Genomic DNA, 19682 nt, shown 5'->3' with positions numbered 1-19682 from the left:
GGGAGATAGGCAGCCGTATTTGCCAGTTATGTGTATTCCCACAAAGGACTTTAAGCCAGGGTTTCTCACCTTTAGTGCTATTGACATTTTTGGGGTGAACAATTCCTTGTTGCAAGGTGCTGTCCTGTGCATGTAGGATGTTTAGCAACATCCCTGGCATCTATACACTGGAGGACAGTTAGATTCAGTCATCACAATAAAAATGTCCCTAAACATTACCAGTGTCCCCTCAGGGGCAAAATTGCCCATAGTTGAGGGCTACTGTCTTAGTCTCAGCACTATGTTTTATCCCTCAGTCCACTGTTCTTTCTTCCTGTATGACACTTTCTTACTCTTCCTTATCTGATGCATTTCCAATCACCCCTCCAGCCTACTCATTACTCCCCCAGGAAAGCTGCATCTGCAGTCAATGTCATCACTCCTACTTTGTCCCCCAGCACACTTTGTAAACCTTTATGCCTCCTCACTCCCTTCATCAACCCCGCCCTTCAACAACCCCTTACCACCACCACCATTCACAAAGCCAAGTGCTTTACACTGAATTCTCCCAGGGAACATCAGAGGCAATACCCTGCCACTGTATGTAGCTGAGGAAAATGAAGCATGGAGAATAACAGGGAGCAAGCTGCATAGCCAGGATTCAATTCCAGAGCTAGTAATCCTGGCCATATTCCTTCACATTCCAGCTGCACATGGCCTAGTGGCTGATTTCAAAGGGCTCTCTCCCACCTTGATTCTGGGCTCTTCTCATAAGCACCACTGTCTGTAGTTCTCCACACATTCACCAGATAGATGTTAAAAAAAAACTACAAAAACCCAACAACCTCACATGTGGAATCTTATGAACAAAATAATCTCATGAACAAAATAGATCCAGAGACATAGGAGTCTTGAGCAGACAGATGAATCTCAAGGAGAAGGTGGGGTAGTTGCGGGTGGGTGGTGAGAGATTAACCAAAGAACTTATATGCGTATGTGCATAACCCATGGACACAGACAAGAGTAACACAGACAAGAGTGTGGTGAAGACCTGGGGTGGGGTGTGTGTGGAAGGGAGTCAATGAGGAAAAAAGGGAACATCTGTAATACTTTCAACAATAAAGATAAATTAAAGAAAAAACACACACACCAACCAGATCTACCTCTTAGCTAGAACCGGACCCACTGCAGCCCCGTTTTGCTGAGAATGAGTCTTTGTAACCTGGCACCTCTCTCTTTCCAGTGGTGGCAGGTGGAGAAAGTGAACCCCATCAAGCTATATGAAGAGAACAAAGTCATCGCAGGGTTTTCCCTTTTAAATCTGCTCTTCAAACAGGGCCGCGCAGGCCTCATTCGAGGAGTGGTGGACAAACTCCTAGGGCTCTACACCCAGAAGAAGATCAAGCCCACCGTGGACTCCCTGTGGGCCCTGGAGGAGGTAAGAATGGTGTTTTCCCTCAGCAAATAGTCTCTTTTTAGTCCAGGCAGGTTTGGGCAACCAAATACTTTTTTTTTTTTTCACTAAATAATTTTTCTCCAGGTTTGTTTGTTTTAAATAATAGTCCTAAAGTCATTGTCCCACAGTATGGTGCTTTGAATATAAAAATATATATAGAGATATATATTTTAAATTCTCTAGTGGTTCTTTCTTTTTTTAATTGTATTTATTAGGTTGACATTGGTTTAAAAAATTATACATGTTTCATGTGTACAATTCTATAACATATCATTCTGTGTTGAATTTTCACCACTCCAACTCAAGTCTTCTTTCATTACCATTTATCTCTTTTTTATGCTCTCCTACTCCCCCCCACCTTTCCCTCTGGTAATCATCATACTGTTTGTGTCTATGAGGTTTTTTCTTTTTGCTTAATCTCCTCACCTTTTTCACCCAGCCTTCCAAATTCAACCCCCTCTGACAGCTGTCAATCTGTTCTCTGTATCTATGAGTCTGTTTCTATTTTGTTTGCTAGTTTATTTTGTTCATTAGATTTCATAAGTGAAATCATATGGTAGTTGTCTTTCTATGCCTGGCTTATTTTACTTAGCATAATACTCTCCAGGTCCATCCATGCTGTCACAAAAGGTAAGAGTGTTTTCCTTTTTACAGCTGAGTAGTATTCCATTGTGTAAATGTACCACATCTTTTTTATCCACTCATCAACTAATGGGCCCATTAGTTGTAACCTGGGACGACTTCTAAATTTTGCCTATTGTAAATAACACTGCAGTGAACATAGGGGTCATATACTCTTTTGAACTAGTGTTTCGGATTTAGTTGGAAATATTCCCAGAAGTGGAATCTCTGAGTCATAAGGCAGTTTCATTTTTCTGCCCAGATCTCAGCAGACCAGAACTACCAGGACTCGATAGGGTGGGGCTGCCAAGGTCTGGAGAGTGGAGATAATGGATCTCCTCTGAGAGAGAGGTGCCAGTCAGGTTCACAGGAATGTGGTGGGGATGGCCCCACCGCAAAGCCACATAACTCAATCACCAACCCTTCTGGGTGCCCTCACCTGTACACCCCTGCCCAAGCAGCTGACTCCTCAGCAGGGCACAAGCTCCAGAGGCTGGGACAAGAGGGAATCCAGAGGATGGGGTAATTGCTTTTCTGCAAGCTGATGCCCTAAGGAGGGTAGTGCTCCTCCCCCAAAAGATGGCATCTGTGGTGTGGAAGAGGGTCTCAGCATAGGGATCTTGGTGGCTGTCCCTTCAGCTCTCTCCCCAGAGCCACAAACTCTAGTCTCTTCTTACACTACTCTAGTCTGCTCTGCCCTCCCTCCACTGGAGCCCAGGATGAGTAGCTGCAAATGAAATTTTTTTGTGCACTGGCCCTTTAAAAGGGCACCTGTGTCTATAGTAGACTCTCTCTCTCTTGGGTGGACAGAATCCCTGATTTGATTTGATTTTCTCTTCTCTTCTTCTTCTTCTTTTTTTTTTTTTTTTTTTTTTTTTTTTAAGACTGTTATATACTTTTATTGCTTTCAGAGAGGAAGGGAGAGGGAGAAAGATAGAAACATCAATGTTGAGAATCATTGATTGGCAGCCTCCTGCATGCCCCCATAGGGATCGAGTCTGCAACCCGGCATGTGCCCTTGACCGGAAACGAACTCGGGACCCTACAGTCACAGGCTGACACCCTATCTACTTAGCAAAACCAGCTAAGGACCCTTGCTGGTTTTCACAGCCAGATATTATGTGTGCATCTCTTCCTCGTTCTGATTCTCTGGTCTGGGAAGCCTCACTTGGGGTTTAGACCTCACACTTCTTAGGGGGAACCCCCTGCAGCTGAGATGTCCGTCCAGAATCTTACTAGTAGCTGCTGCCTGAAGGAGTGGGGGCCAGCCCTTTTTGCGTCTCTGCTCTTCCTACTAATCTTATTGTGGCTAAAACTATTCTCCAGCTAGTCTTCAGCTGTTTACTCAGGTTGCTTGCTCTATCTATATTTTAGTGGTTAATTTTAGTTGTAATTTGAGTGTAACATCCACCTACAACACTGCCATCTTCAGTCCTCTCTTCCCCCTAGTGGTTCTTAAATCACTTGCCTCACCATACTATTTGTACCATAAACCTTTCCAGGTAAGCCACCAAATTTTAATTTATATATATGATTCATCTTATGTACAAGAGAGCATGTATTTTGTTGCAACATCATTTATATTCACCTTGTGGGTATATAAAAGACCAAGAAGATCACAGCTCAGAATTGAAATGATTTGTGTGCTAAGCCTGATGCTTGGGGCCCTTATGAGATGTTGTTAGCTGTCACAATAAGGCATTGCAATTATTGATTAAATTATTGGATCTACTGTTGGACTGTTTTCATTAATTGATCTACCCAAAGCTCCAGTATTTTAAAACCATTCCTTGATCATGAAAAAATTAAGAACCCCTAACGTTATCTTTACAGATATTGGAGTATGGCTGGTTGTTTGGGTTCAGGTGAAATGAGCTAGGAGGAGGTAAGGTCTAGAAGGTCTTTCAGGAAAAGGAAAGTTTGAGATATTTGGAGAGCCAGTTACAGCAGTTACCTGTGAGGATAAAATGGAGAAATGTGGCCTAGGTTTCCAGAGGCATTTTACTAAGAAATTTTCTTAAGTCAGGATTTCATAACCTTGGCTTCAGAGAGCAATGAAGCCACAGAGGAATGTTTTAAAATATATGGGAATATGTATGTTTTTTTGTTTATTTTTATAGTTTGCATCGGGAAGTACCTTGTAGTACATTTTTTTATACTTTTGGGAGTCATGGTCACCTTTGAAAAGTTAACAAACGCAAAACTCTGTGGTACAGAGAGTGGGTATCCTCCTGGTAAGAAGGCTGGTGCTATTTGCCTAATGGAAGAGGCCGGCCAAATCCTATGGCTTCCCTAAACACAGAATCACTCTGAAACCCTTTATAGGGATCATTGTATAATTAAATAGGACTGGTCCTGGTATGCACCACGATACCTCTCTGATCCTGCAGTATTGTGAATAGTCTTAAAACACCCAACCACCAAAACCCTTGTTTCTTATGATAAAAGACACACATGCTTGTTGTAGAAAACTCCTAAATTAGCCAAAAGCATTAGGAGAAAATGAAATAACTTCAAGTCAAGAAATGGATAACATTATTAACATTAGGTTTGCTTCCTTCCTGTCTTTTTTCTATTACAGATGCTCACTATGATTAATTTTATTGCTAAATCAAATCAGATAATTGTTCATTCCTTCTGCTGTGTAATTTCCAAGATTGTTAGCCTATCATTGTGTTTTTCTTGAAAACATATTTATTTCAATCCATATGGTATTCATTATGATATCTTAATGCTATAGAGTACAGCTGGATGAAACCATTACCAGATTCTCAGTGGTCAGGAATGAGAGAAAACTAGAAATAGTGAAGACCAGAGATAAGAGATTAACTTGACCATGGGACAAAAAAGGTGGCTTAAACTTAGACCCAGTGTCCAAAAGAGACCCAACAAAACTGGTAGCATTTAAGCAGAGGTTGAAATCTGAGAGGATTCCTATTGGCCCAATGATTCCTTTTCTGATACTTGAAATCAATACTGGTCATAATGGTAACTGATTATCAAATATGTATTGAATAACTACTACGTGCCCTATATTTATTTATCTACTTCTCTACTTATCTATCTATCTATCTATCTATCTATCTATCTATCTATCTATGTCCTATATGTACATCTGTGCTTTATACTTTAAAAGAATAAGATTTGAACCAATTTTTTACCCCTTTGGGGATGGGGTCACTCCCACTGAGAATGTATGCTGTAGAATGACTTTAGAGAAGAAAGATTAGATGTCTTAGGATATGAAAGAGGCAAAAAAAAACAAAACAAAACAAAAAAAAAACAAACAAACAACAAAAAAACAGAAGAGCATGCAAGGCAGAGGGACAAAGAAAGAAAGATCATGATGGATTCCAGGGAACAGTTTCATGTATTGATGTGACCAAAGGAAGGAATGGCTTAAGGAGAGCCTGGATGAATAGGGCATCAGGGGCCACAGGGAAATCTAGATCTTACTCTAAGCCCCATGGGAGGCCACTAAATGACAGGGTTAGGAGGTGTTACAACATGATCCCAAGGGAAGAAGTAAAAATTATTAGGCTCCAACTGCAGAAGTCTGATGATATTCAAAGGAGATCTCAATTCAGCTCAGAAGTGGGAAGGGGGCACCAGACTAAACTCAGCTCTCATTAAGGTAGGTAAGGCAGCTAGGGGAATGTGCAGCTCCATGCATGCTGGAGCTAGGTCAGGATTGGCTCAAGAGCTGGGTTGACCAAGGATGCAGAGCAAAGCTTCTCAGGACCCACACCAAATAGAGATGGGAAAGCTGAGGTTGATAGCTGACTGAATAATGGATCACATAACTCCAGGACTTTACTGCAAGTGCTTCCAAATTCATGCACTTCCTTTCATCTTCACTGATGGCCCCCCATGTAGCCTAAGCTGGACTAATCTTATAAGGAACTCCTGATCAGTCCCACCCCCACACTTCCATCTTGCCCCTGTATAGGGCATTCTGTACCCAGCAACATCAGTGAACTTATCACTACCTAAGTTAGATCATGTCCATCCTGCTTTAAAATCCTCCATGGCTTCCCATGGCACCTGGAATCCAGGTCTGTACAGCCCTAACTGTCTAAAATCCAGATCTCTCATCAACTTCATACTGTCCACCTTGCCTCCTACATCCAATCTTCAGTGGCTTTTATGTTCCTGGTGCTTGAGCCCACTCAAGCCTTTCTGCCTTGCACTGTTGAACCTGTTACTTCCTTTCTTTTGAACATTCCTCCCCCAGATTTTCAGAGCTTCCTTCCCATCATTATGTTTCAGCTTCAGTGAGACCTACCTAGTGAGGCTTTCCCAAACCGCCCTCCTGAAAGCAGCATCCCGCACAGCCAACCCTGCCTGGGTCATCCTCTCTCCCTTTACCTTGTATGATAGCTTCCATTGTATTCATCACTATTTGAAATGATCCTGTTCCCTTATTTGTCAACTTATTTAGATTCATGTCTCCCTTCCACTAGAATATAAACCCTAGATGAGGAGAGACCCTGACTATGCTGCTTAAGACCCCAGGACCTGGAACAAAGTAGATAATAGTAAACTTGTATTATATGAACAAATTAATGAATCCACCAACACACAAAAATATGGCTACTTAGAGATTTTCCATGTTTAACAATAAACATTTTTGAATGGATGAATGATAGTACAAGCTATCTATATAATAAAAACCTAAGCAATGATTGATTATGATGGAATGACCAGAATGACCGGTTGCCATAATGCACACTGACCACCAGGGGGCAGACGCTCGATGCAGGAGCTGCCCCCTGGTGGTCAGTGCATTCTCACAGGGGGAGCACTGCTCAGCCAGAAGCCAGGCTCATGGCTGGCGAGCACAGAGGCCATGGTGGGAGCTTCTCCCGCCTCTACAGCAGTGCCAAGAAGCAGCGGACAAGCGGTAAGGAGCAATGAGCAGGCGGCCGGTAAGGAGCGAGGGGTCCCGGACTGTGAGAGGGTGCAGGCCAGGGTGCAGGGTGGTCCTAAAATAAGATGTTAATGTAAGACAACTTGGACACAGTTGACATTTTGCTAAATGATCTTTTGGCGGTGGCAGGAGGTTGGGTGGGGTAGGGAAGCTGCCTGGTGCATTGTAACATGTTTAGCAGCATCTCTGGCCTCTACCCACTAGGATGCCAGTATCTGTGAAATAAAAAATATCTTCAGACATTGTCAAAATTGCCCCTAGTTGAGAATCACTGTCTTTAAAAGAGTCATATTGGTTAAGACAGTCATCAGGAAAACAAAGGAAGTGTAAGTGCCCATAGCAAGCTAGTCATCCTTAGAGGGGAGACAGACGGCTGCTGCATGTTTGCCAACAAAAACATCCACAGGCACTAATCACAACACCCACCAACTTTCTGAGGCTCTTTTCTGCGATATTTACAGACATCTGTTGAGAGCTCCAGTTGGGCCAAACTCAGCTATTTATCAAGCCCACGCAGCTCTTCTGGGCTTGAAGAGAGCAGAGCATGCTTATTACTTGGGAACCTCAGAAGGAGGACTATAATCATTTCTCCTCCGCACCCTCACCCCCACCCAACCTCCCCTTTGATAAATGATTTCACAAAATTGCTTTTCAGGCTGGCTCTATAATTTCATCTATGGAATATAAATCCCATAGGGATTCAAAGAAAATTTTCTTGGGCTCTCTGAGCTCTCAAACTAGATTTAATAATATCAGAGATGATTCAGGTTTCTTTTTAGCCATCTGCCTCTGACTTTACTTTAAATTTAATACACAAAGCAGAGTGGATACAATTCATCTCATATTTGCCTCCAAATATTACATGTGCAGCTGTACATTAAGTTGGAAAAAAGTTAATCTCTCCAAGGAGTTCCGAGGTGGGAAAGGTATGAAACTACAATTGTAAACCAAGAAGTAGTGATACCACTGAATACCTACTATGTGCTAGGTCAGTGGTCGGCAAACCTTGGCTCACAAGCCATATGCAGCTCTTTGGTCTCTTGAGTGTGGCTCTTCCACAAAATACCATGTCCTGGGTGAGTCTATTTTAAAGAAGTGGCGTTAGAATAAGTTTAAATTAAAAAAATTTGGCTCTCAAAAGAAATTTCAATTGTTGTACTATTGATATTTGGCTCTGTTGACTAATGAGTTTGCCAACCACTGTGCTAGGAGGATGTCAAGTTTATTTTAGGATGTCAGGTCTATAGAACGGGTAGACCACGTGTCCCCTGACCTTTGAGTTTATGATTCCATTTTTGAGACAATTACAAAACAAAGAATAACTTAGGGTTTGTTCCTGGGGTGTTAGGTTCAAGTACAAGTGGATTCAGAAATGAGAGAGAATGCTGTTAAGGAAAAATGAATGTTCAGAGATTGTTTCAAGAATGAGATGGAGCCTGTTTTAGATGGGAAGGATTTATTTTCTTCGGATGATGTTGAGGTTAAAAAACAAGGTGTTACAAGCAGGAGGGAAATGGACCACAGAAGTAGGAGTGAGAATGGGGTAGGTGGGGTTGAGAAGTCTAAGCTAAGCAAAGCAGAGGTTGCTGACTCAGGAGGAGAAAAAATAAGATTGGTTTTGGGCAGCGGAGTCCAATATTGGCTTTCGCTGCCAAGCAGAGGAGTTGGAGTCACATTCTGAGTATGGGGCTTGCAGTTACAGCATGGCCTAAGCAAAGCATAACACATGATCCTCTCAGTTCCTAAAACCCATCTGGTCCCAGGTATGACACTAGAAAGATCCACATCTGGGCTATAGAGCTGTGGCCTCTGATTAAAAATGTATTTTCCCATCTGCCATTTAATAGTATACAAAGGGCTCTGTAATGAGCTTAAAAGTATCCTCCTCAAATTCATATGTTGAAGCCCTAACCCCCTGTACGTCAGAATATGATTGTATTTGCAGACAGGGCCTTTAAGAGGTAATCAAGTTCAAATGAGGCCTTGGGGTAGGCTGACTGGTGTGCTTATAAGAAGAGAAGATTAGGATACCTAGAGGCACCAGGGATGTGTGCCCAGAGGAAAGACTACGTGAGCACGCAGTGAAAAGATGGCCATCTGCAAGCCCAGGAGAGAGACCCCAGAATGAAATCAACACAGCTGGCCCCTTGATCTAGCCACCAGAACTGTGAGAAAATGCATTTCTATAGTTTAAGCCACCCAGTCTGTGGTATTTTTTCTTTAGAGGAGCCCTACGAAACTGATAGAGGGTTGCACAGAGATCTTGGTAGTTTTAAAATCTTCGATGAAAAGCATTATCTATAGCATTTTACAACATTGCTTATATAAAGGTCTATGACTGTGCTCTCTATGATGGTACCAATAGCCACCACAAGTTGCTATTTACATTTAAATTAAGTCAAATTAAAAATTCAGTTCCTTAGTTGTACTAGCCACTTCTCAGATAGTGAGAAGCCACATGTGGCTAGTGGCTACCCAGCTGAACTGTGCAGAGATGGAAAAACGTACCTATCACTGCAGATATTCCATTGGAGCTGGTTTTTAAGATGATGTCATCCTTCTGTTGGAAGGTAGGAGAAAATGTGCCTTGACAGTAATCTGGCATGATTACCTTTTAGTAAATTATGTTAATTATGCGCATCCCTGTGTATCTCTCTTTGCCTTGGCTGCAGTGGAGTTCATTGCCCAAACGTAGTTCATCATTTAAGTGTCCCTAATCCCTCATTATGTGTCTACTGCATTTTTCCTTCATGTTAATAATTGTGGTTTAATTATGTGTGTCTTTCATTCTATGCCATCCCAAAACCCATACAGAGATAAGTCTGTCTAAAGGAATGAATGAAAGGAAAAATAATGTGAGGTAGAGCTTGAAAGTGACCCTTATCTGTATCGGCGCAAGAGGGTTACTTGATCAAAGGAAGATGAACTAGCAAGAGGGAGGGAACAGTGATCCAAGACACAGGGCTGAGTGGGTTTGTGATTGTCAGTTTTTTAAAAAGCTACAAGCTTCAATTCCAACACCAGACTGGGAAGTGAAGAGAAGCTGAAGCTAAACATATGAAACAGAGGCTCAAACCTAAACTAAGAGGCAAATACTCAAGGAGAAACCATGGAAAATTCCACTTAATGATGGCAGGAGGCAACTGGCTGGCATAGTCTTGCTTTAAAGATTTGAAGGATCCTTCTGAGACACATTTGGGGAAGGGGAGAATATTTCTAAAGAATCACCAAAAGCAGGCAATGTGTGCTGTATCACATGCATGTTGATTTGGAGAATAAACTGGAGCCAGCTAGTCTAGCCAGGAGCCCACTGCAGATTTTAGACATGACTGTTAGATAAGTTCCTGACTAAAGTGGGGCAGTAGAATGGGAGAGAACATGCAAATCTGAGTCATCCTACCTAATAAAGAGTAATATACAAATTAATCATCACTCTGCTACACCCACAAGCCACGACCGCCAGCCACACCCACCAGCCAATCAGAGCGAGTATGCAAATAAACCCAACCAAGATGGCTACAGCCACAGAGAGTAGGAGGGAGGCTTGGGTTTCCCAGGCAACAGAGGAAGCCAAGCTTTCCGCCTGCCCTTGCTGGCCTAGGCCTCCACTCAAGGATACAAAGTTTCAATTATAGAAGGCAAACAAATTAAAACAGAAATGGCTGTGGACACGGAGCAAGGAGGAGGCTTGGCTCTATTCCAGGCTACAAAGTTTCAATTGTAGAAGGGAAATAAATTCCAGATACCAGGGCCTCTGCTTGGGTCACCAGGAGGCGTGGCCAGCCTGCAAACCACCAGAGGCCCCTCACTCAGGCTGCCCCATGCCCCAAGGGAACCCCCACCCTGATCCAGGACACCCTTCAGGGCAAACCAGGCCTCTATCCTATGTAATAAAAGAGTAATATGCGAATTGGCCATCACTCCAACACACAAGATGGCTGCCCCCATGTGGTCAAAGATCCTGCCCCATGTGGACACAAGATGGCCACCACAAGATGCCAGCAGGGAAGGGCAGTTGAGAGGGACCAGGCCTGCAAGGAAGGGCAGTTGGAGGCGATCAACCCTGCAGGGGAGGGCAGAAAGGGGTGACCAGGCCTGCAGAGGACGGAAGTTGGGGGCAAACAGGCTGGCCAGGGAGCAGTTTAGACATCAATCAGGTTGGCATGGGAGTGGTTAGGGGATGATCAGGCTAGCAGGCAGAAGCGGTTGGGGGCAATCAGGAAGGCAGGCAGGCGAGCAGTTGGATTGTGAGAGGAATGTCCAGTGGGATCAGGCCTAAACAGGCAGTCGGACATCCCTCAAGGAGTCCTAGATTGGAGAGGGTGCAGGCTGGGCTGAGGGACACCCCCCTCCGTCCTGTGCACGAATTTCATGCACCGGGCCTCTAGTTGGAAATAAAGGGCAAAGGAGAAATAAGAGACGGATGAGCAATGGCCTTACAACCTGGGAGAGTGAGAATGAGGTGTCAGCAATACCATTTCAGTTAACAGTGCTACAAGCTGCCATGAAGAAGTTGATGAGCTGTGATGGGAGTTTAAGTTTATGATAGAACGGACAGGTGGAGATGCATGTTCTATCATATCTTTCTCTCATCTCAGTGCCACAGTCACTGAGATGAGACAAAAGGGCTGGATAATTATTACCACTACTGATATTTATAGACGGTGTGCTCTGAGTCAGTCATTGCTCTATGTGTTTTGCATGTATTAACTCATTTATATGCTCCAACAACCCTAAGACCTAGCTACTATTACCCCCATCTTACAGGTCACAAAAATGAGGCTTTGGGGAAATTGTACTTACCCAGATTCCCTGCTTATAATGTCATTTAATGAAAATTTTAACCCCAGGGAAATCTAATGCATAGAAGTTGTTGAAAGAAGTACACAATGAATAAGCTCATTGAACAAAACAATAAGCAAACTAATTATATTAGCAAACACTTAGTATAGCATGTGCCAAGTACTTTTTCCAGGCACTTTCCCTTAATTAACTCATTTTCTTCCCACGATATCCCACATGGTGGGTACTGCTGTGACACATATAAGGAAATTGACTTTTTAAAAATTTTCTTTATTGATTAAGGTATTACATATATGTAATACATATAAGGTATTACATATATGTCCTCATTCCTCCAAAAAATAAATAAATAAGGAAATGGACTTATAGTAAGGTGAAGTAAGTTGCTACAGGTCACCCAGCTGGTACATGGCAAAGCTGGTATTCAGACCAAGACAGTGCATGCCATGGGCATTAACTTCTTTACTGCAGAAGGAGGGGCATTAAGGCCAGAACCCTAGCATCCTCCACCCTTCACACAACAGGCAAAAGAGGAGGCATGCACAGACAGGTCAGTGGTGAGGGGGCCTTTGTGGGTATCTGACAGGTCTTAGTGTTGGCTGCTGCTGACAGGTCAGGAAGTACATAGAATAACAGCCTTTGGCCTGAGGGTAATTGTCCAGAAGGTGCTTTCAGTAGAATGTTTGAGGGCAGAAGTCTGAACGCAGAGGATCAGGTAGGGAATGCAGGTGTAGGGCAGGCTGACAGCCAGCATAAGTCTCTCTTTTAGCCTTGAGTGCAACAAAGGCCTGGAAGCTGGCCAGAGGAGCAGTGTTCAGAGAAGGGTTGTTTGGAAAGCAGATTAGTGGTTGCCTAGGGAAGGGAGGGTGTGGATTGGGGAGAAATTGGAAGGGACTGCTAATGGGTAGACTGTTCCTTATGGAGGCATAAAAATGTTCTAAAACTAGTGATGGTGATTGTTGCATAATTCTGTGAATATAGTAAAAATCATTGCATTGCATACTTTAAATTGAGTGAATTACATGGTATGCAATTATATCTTAATAAAGCTGTTGTATACAGAAAGACAGAAGGACAGAGGAAGAGAGGGACGCTGCTTATTGTTGGGATAAGAGGACTTGGGAGATTGGGGAGAAGGTACAGCTTGCAAAGTCCAGGTGCCTGGCCTCAGTCCTCACTAATATTCAAGCTACATGGCCTTGTAAAACCATTTACTCAGCTGGGTCCATTCTCCCAGTTTTCAGACAAGGAAACTGAGGGTCCAGAAGTGATGGCTATATTTGCTTTATGTCCCTAGTTTCTTTTTTCCTTTGCTGCATATACCCTTTTTCTTGAGTGGAATTCTAGATTTTTTAGTTCAACATAATCACCCCCCACCCCAGCCCATGCACCCAGTGCCAATTTCTACACACACTTTCCCATCTCAGTATGCCCAAGTCACTGTCTTTTCTGCAGGTCAAACCTATTAGCACCATCATGCCCCCAAACCCTGAGACACATCTGCCCTCACCCCTGCTCTGATCTATCTAGCATCTCAGATAAATTTGAGGCACAGCTCTGGTACCACTTCTCCATATATGGGAGGCTGAATGGCGGCCCTCCAGATGCCCATATCCTAATCTCTGAAATCTTTGCACATGTCACCTTATATGAAAAAAAGAACCTTGCCAATGTGATTAATTTAGGCCTATAAAATGAGGAGATTACTGTGGATTATTTCGGTGAGCCAGATGTAATACCAAAGTCCTTATAAGGGGGAGACAGGAGAGTCAGAGTCAGAGCGGTGATGTGACAGAGGATGCAGAGGAGGAAAGGTGACGTGATGCAGGGCCACCAGCCAAGGAATGCAGGAAAGGGCAAGGAAACAGACCCTCCCTTGGAGCCTGGGAAGGAACCAGCCCCACCCACACCTTGATTTTAGACCCACGACCCATTTCAAGTGTCTGATCTGCAGAACTGTGAAAGAACACATTGGTGTTGTGTTAAGCTACAAGTTTGTGATGGTTTATGGTAGCAGCAATTGAACAGATATTGGCGGAGGCTGGACTTTGAAGACACAGTAGCAAGTGAGAAGGCCTGGTCTGAGCTCAAGGAGCAGCCAGAGTGGCAGAATTGAACAGCTAGGCTGTGTCAAACACAAGGCCCGCGGGCCAAATCCGTCCCGCCAGGCCTTGCAATGTGGCCCGCACCGCGCTGTCATCACTGCACTCCGCTGTGTTTCCATCACAATGACAGTTTATGACTGTTCAGTAAACCATTCGGCCCGCGATTTAGGCTGGATTTTAGATTTTGGCCCCTTCTCTGATTGAGTTCGACACCCCTAATAGACAATGACACAAGCAGGGAGTACAGCCTAAACTGTGAGAGTTGGAGGGGCTTTGAGTTAGACTTGTGTCACTACCTGGGCAAAAGCCTGAGGAGAGAGAGAGAGAGGAGAGAGAGAGAGAGAGAGAGAGAGAGAGAGAGAGAGAGAGAGAGAGAGAGAGAGAGAGAGAGAGAGAGAGAGAGATACATCTGGCTTTATACAGGGAGAGCAAGCCTTGATTGGGCGGGGGGGCGGGGGGGGGGGGAGACAGTAAGGTGGAAGTCACCACCAGTTGCTCAGCTATACCCATCATTTCAGCCCCATTGGAACATTGTGGTTCTTCCGAAACCGGAGCTGCTATTGCCTCCTGGCCTTGATTCATGCTGTTATCTCCATCCATTTTGCCTTCCTCATCCTTGTCCTCCTGAAAAAATCCTTGCTCTCCTCTCAAAAGACAGAGATTCTGTTGGCTCCTCTGCAGAAACACCCCCAACATCCTCCAATCTTGCCACGACCCCAACTCTGAATTAGATGTACAAAAGTTGCTGGACGGCTATTATTCTTTCAGTGCATGGCAAATGCATCCCTTCCCCCTCCACTCACCCCAGAGTTGAGGTCTTTTGGGTCAGGACCTCAGGCAAGACAGCAAGCAGGGAGAACAGACATGTGTCATGCAGAAGACATTTCTGGGACCTCAGGGCACCAGCCTGGTGCTGCATTTGCCATCCAAGCCTTAACTACCCTGTTTCCCCTAAAATAAGACAGTGTCTTACATTAATTTTTTCTCCCAAAGTTGTGCTAGGTCTTATTTTGAGGGGATGTCTTATCTTTCCATGTGCTAGGTCTTCTTTTCGGAGGATATCTTATTTTCGGGGAAACACGGTAGATAACCTCATCTCCACCAGAAACCACATTGAGCTGCAGGATTAGGTTTATTCACAGCTCAGCACTCCTTGTTAGCAGTCTGGATGCTCAGCTCTGAACACATTTCTGTTATGAAGAAAATGATTGCTCTTGCCTTCTCTCCTATCATTTGGTTGAAAATATTTCAGAAAATTAGATTTCCTTCTGAGCCAGAGACAGTGGATGCAGGCTGCTCTTGGGTATGTTTTTTAAAGTCCCAGGTGGGATTCTGCTGCTTCCAAAGGCTGGAAATGCCTGTTCACTTCTGTTGGCCTTCCAAGTCAGTGTCGAAATCACTCTATATGTCTTACTTGCAAGGTGGCAGCAGTAAAATCGGTTTCCAATATTTTCCAAGGTATCTGTGCTGATGTGTTCATCACAGATTCTGACCTTTTCTCTGGACCTTAGATAGGAGCAGTAGCTGAGCTGCAGACCAAGGTCACTTGAACATTAGAACAGACATTTAAATCAGAGGTTGTACAAGTACAAGGCATACCCACGTTCCTCCCTCAGCCTCACTTTCCTCCACTGAAATGGTGCCACTCACGTCCCCTGTTACTGCAAAGGACCTCATGGTTACTGTGCAACCGAGTCCACATGCGTTGAACTCTTATAAGCTCTAAGCCACTCTGCCAGCAGGACACATATTGAAGAAGCAGCTCCAATCAGACGTGATAAGCATTTGAGTAGGAGACCCACGCGTTGGATTCTTAACCCTCCTACTTCTTTTCAATTTGGCCACTAGCACTTCATTCCTCTGCGCCTCCTTTCCCTCACCTAGGAAGCGGGAACAAAAAGCACCCCATTTATCAGAGAAGTTGTGCATGAGTTTCCTGGGACTGCCCTAATAATGTTCCTCAAATCGGATGTTTTAAACAACAGAAATTTATTGTCTCACAGTCGGAAGACCAGAAGTGCAAAATCAAAGTGTCTGTAGCGTTGGTTCCTGTGAGGGCTGAGGGAGGAGGATCTGTCTTGTGCCTTTGACCCAGTTTCTGGGGGGGTTTCTGGCCCTTTGATGTTCTTTGGCTTATAGAAGCATTATCCGCCCTCTGTCTGCATGAGTTTGTCTCCAAATTTCCCCTTGTTTCAAGGGCACAGTCATATGCCATTAGGGGTCTTTCTAATCTAGTGCCCCCTCGCCTTAGCTAATTATATCTGTAAGGATCCGATTTCCAAGAAAGGGCACATCCTAAGGCTCTGGGGTTTAAGACTTCAACCTGTGAATTTGCTGGAGGTACATGGTGAACCAGATAAGATCAAATTGGAAAAATATGTGGTAAGAGCTGAGGAGACAAAATCTAGCATAAGGATGAAAGGCATAGGCTCTAGAGTAGTTCAGGTCCTCCTCCTTCCACTTATAGCTGTGAGTCCTCAGAACAGCTCTTCCCTTTCTCTTCAATGGGGATAACGGCAGGGCCCACTCCCTGAGATTGCTGTGAGAACGCCACGAGGCCATGTGGGCACATAGTCAAGTCAGCCTCCTCGGTAGCCCTCTTGGAAGGAGTAGGGATAACTATCCTCTTGCAGTGAAACCTCCCAGGGCTGGTCCCCTCCCTCATTCTCTACTGCCAAGATGCAAACAGGCTGCTGCTGCTCCTGCCATATGCTTTCATTCATGTCCAAAGACATTTGCAGGAGCTGCTTCGTGAACAGAAGCTCTGAGCAGCACAAATGATAAACACATGCTGCTGTTTGGATCCCCCATCCTCCAGCCACCTCCTTGCTTAGTAACCACTAAAACTGTCTGATTACTAAACTGCTAGCTTGTTTGGGGAGGTGCTGCTAGGAAAGGGCCATGCTCCGGTTAGTCACTGAATGAACTCTCAATGACCGGCTGCCTGTGGAGTCCTGGACAAGGGACAAAGTAACAGGAGTGGCTACACTTTAGTGTTTACGCCAAGCCAGGCACTGTCCTGAGCACTTTGCATGCCCTGGCTCATCTAGACTTAGAGCAATTCTGTGAGGAACTACCATTTCCCCATTGAACGGGTAAGGAGGCTGAGGCTCAGAAAGTTAAGGGGCCTGGACAAGATCATACAGCCCAAGAAGTGGTGGAGCCAAACTGGACTCAGGCTGACTCTCTCCTGAAGCTGTGCTTGTAATCAAGGCTTCAACCCTCGCCATGAGTGGGGACAACTTGGTCCCAGGCCCTTCACTCTGCTGCCACATCTCCCTGACTGCAGGCTTCCCAGTTCAGGGGAAGGAGCCTGTGGCTCATCAGTTCCTAACTTCTATGATTGCAGGCAGGTGACTCTGCATCCCAGGCCCTATTTTATGCATCTATATAATGGGGCCGATAAGCCTTGCCATTCCTGCCTGTTTTAAAGTGTGTTGCAAGCCATGTGTGAACTGTAACATGAATACTGCAAATGCCTGAGTGAGTGCTTAATACTTCACAGTTTTCCTTTCTTCCCACAAACCCTCCCAATCACGTGTCATTGCCCTAGCTCCCCGAGCACATTCACACACTTTAGCATTCCGTGAGTTTGCTCAACGAACACCAATAGGGAGAAGGTAGGGACATGGTGACTAAGCTGACAGCCATGGAATGCTCACCATCACCCTCTGGGGTTGGTGTACTTATGAGAAGACTGAGGCAAGGAGAGCAGGTGCCTCCTCAAAGACACAGGCCTCTAAGTGCAGCACAAATTCCCTTGAATCCAAGGCCAGTATTTGAGTTTCACAACCTTCTTATCTATCTTACCCCAATGTCTACAAATTATAAACTAGTTGGGTTCATGTTTTGCTGCATTTTTATTGCTTGGCAATTGGACATGCTCCAAATGATCATCTTTACCATCCTAGCCACTGAATATAGGGCTATGCTGGGAGATAAAGAGGTGACAATTCACAGAGAGTCACCCCCACCATGCACCTTCTATTTGCACAGCATTTTACTTGCCTTGCAGGAATCCGCAAACCCACAAAAGATAGATAGAACAGGTGGCACTGTGCCTGTCGTACAGATATTTAAAATGAAGGACTGAGGTCATTTGTACCTGGTAGTAGAACCAGGAATCCAAGCCAAGTTTCTTATTCTGGAGTTCACATGTGTTTGTGAGTATGTGTGTACTTTGCTTATGTGTTTGTTTCACCCTTTTCCCCAGCACATTTTCTTTCTTGCAATTTAAAGAGTAAGTTAAATAAATACCATATAACCACAATACACAAGATTTTAAAAATAGAAGCAGCCATAATTGTGCCACGCTAAACAATAAAACTACTGTTAATTGTGTTCATGTACTCCAGTCCTGGTTTTATTCTTACAAATCCCCTCCTCCCCTTGCTGCCCACAGGTATAACTGTAAGTGCCAGATCTGCTCATGAGCATGTGTGAGTACCTGAGGAGTGTGTTACAATGCTTGTTTAAGGAGGGACACGGGGTCACAGCAAAACAGATGAGGAGTTTGCTTTGGACCATTGGGGATGAGGGCTTCAAAATATGAATTTTGGGGGGGAAATAAACAGTCAGCTCACAATACTTTCTAAATGCCCTAGAAAGACTTAAAATAATCCTTCTTTTCTTTTCTTTCTATGTGATGTAAGAATTTTGGGTGAAGAAGTATGCTTTCAATATTGTTGAGGCTGCATATGGATTCGTTCCTTGACCATTTTTTTAATTTATGAAAAGTTTTTTCTTTCAATTTGCATGTAGTGGCATGTAATAGTTTTCAATTTAGTGGTAAAAAAAACAAAACAAAAAAAAAGTAAACAAAAAAAAACAACTTGCATTTATTGAGCATTTACTATTTACCAAGCCCACCACTGGGCCCTAGAGTCAGAAAAGCAATGTACCGAAGTAGACATGAAAAAATGATTAAAATACAGTGTGAGAGGTTCATAAGAAATACTGATGGCAAAGAGGGGAATTCAATTCTACTTGAATGGTTATGTGGCTATGAAAGGCTCTTGTAAACCATCCTCTTACCTGTCAAAGTACTGGGCTTTAATTTGTTGGCAACTTATAAAGATGATTGAATAGGCAGGTGCTCTAGATCTTGAAATAATTTTCCACAAGCAACATTAAGTGTGTTGTCGTGGCTTCACTATCTTTAAGGCGGAAGAGAATACGAAGCAGAATCAAAAGAGCAAAAGCAACAACGGAGAGGAGACACCTGCTGTTATTCTCACTGCCTTTGGCTCTTTGCCAAGATTCTAACCTTATTTTTCGCGTTTAAAAATTTGACAAGAAGCTTTGTTCAGATTTTCCTGGAGGAAGCCTCAGAGAGCAAATGCCAAGCAGTTCCTGCAACCCCTGCTGAGAGCACTTCCCAGCTCAGGTCGATGTTTATAGTGTTTTCTTGCTTCTGTTTCCACTTGGCTGCCATTTTTCAGTGTCCTCTGCTCTCCTGTGATTCAGAGGTTGACTTCCTTTGTTCTCTTTTCTAGGCTGGCAAGCTTTCCCGCATCATTATTTTCTGTTTATATCATTAGATGCAGTTTAGATTTGTTGTGTTACAGGATCTTTCCTTGATGCTTTGCAAATATGACTCACCCTTTATAACTTTCATCACCCATATTTGTGCCTCCCCTAAAGTGTTTATAAGCTTATTACAGTTCTGCAGTGTTGAGAAACAAGCCTTTTAAAAAATAGTCATTAAAACTTTGTCAATAGCAGTGGCTACTGCTTATCATTGACATTCCAAGAATTTTGTTGAGTCTAGGAGGCTCTCGCTTATATT

General features: G+C 43.8%; 1 protein-coding gene across 1 annotated transcript in view; it reads left to right on the top strand.

Annotated features, from left to right (window-relative positions):
- Window positions 1-19682, top strand: part of VAT1L (vesicle amine transport 1 like) — a 149285-nt gene that overhangs the window by 81250 nt on the left and 48353 nt on the right. Inside the window, exon 7 of the mRNA XM_036440761.2 lies at window positions 1223-1417. Coding sequence (XP_036296654.1) covers window positions 1223-1417 — 195 coding nt within the window. The remainder of the gene's footprint in view (window positions 1-1222; window positions 1418-19682) is intronic.

The sequence above is a fragment of the Pipistrellus kuhlii genome, unplaced genomic scaffold, assembly GCF_014108245.1.
Source record: "Pipistrellus kuhlii isolate mPipKuh1 unplaced genomic scaffold, mPipKuh1.p scaffold_m20_p_17, whole genome shotgun sequence".
NCBI lineage: Eukaryota > Metazoa > Chordata > Mammalia > Chiroptera > Vespertilionidae > Pipistrellus > Pipistrellus kuhlii.
The sequence above is the reverse complement of the archived record's forward strand: the minus strand, read 5'-3'. Positions and strand labels throughout refer to the sequence as shown.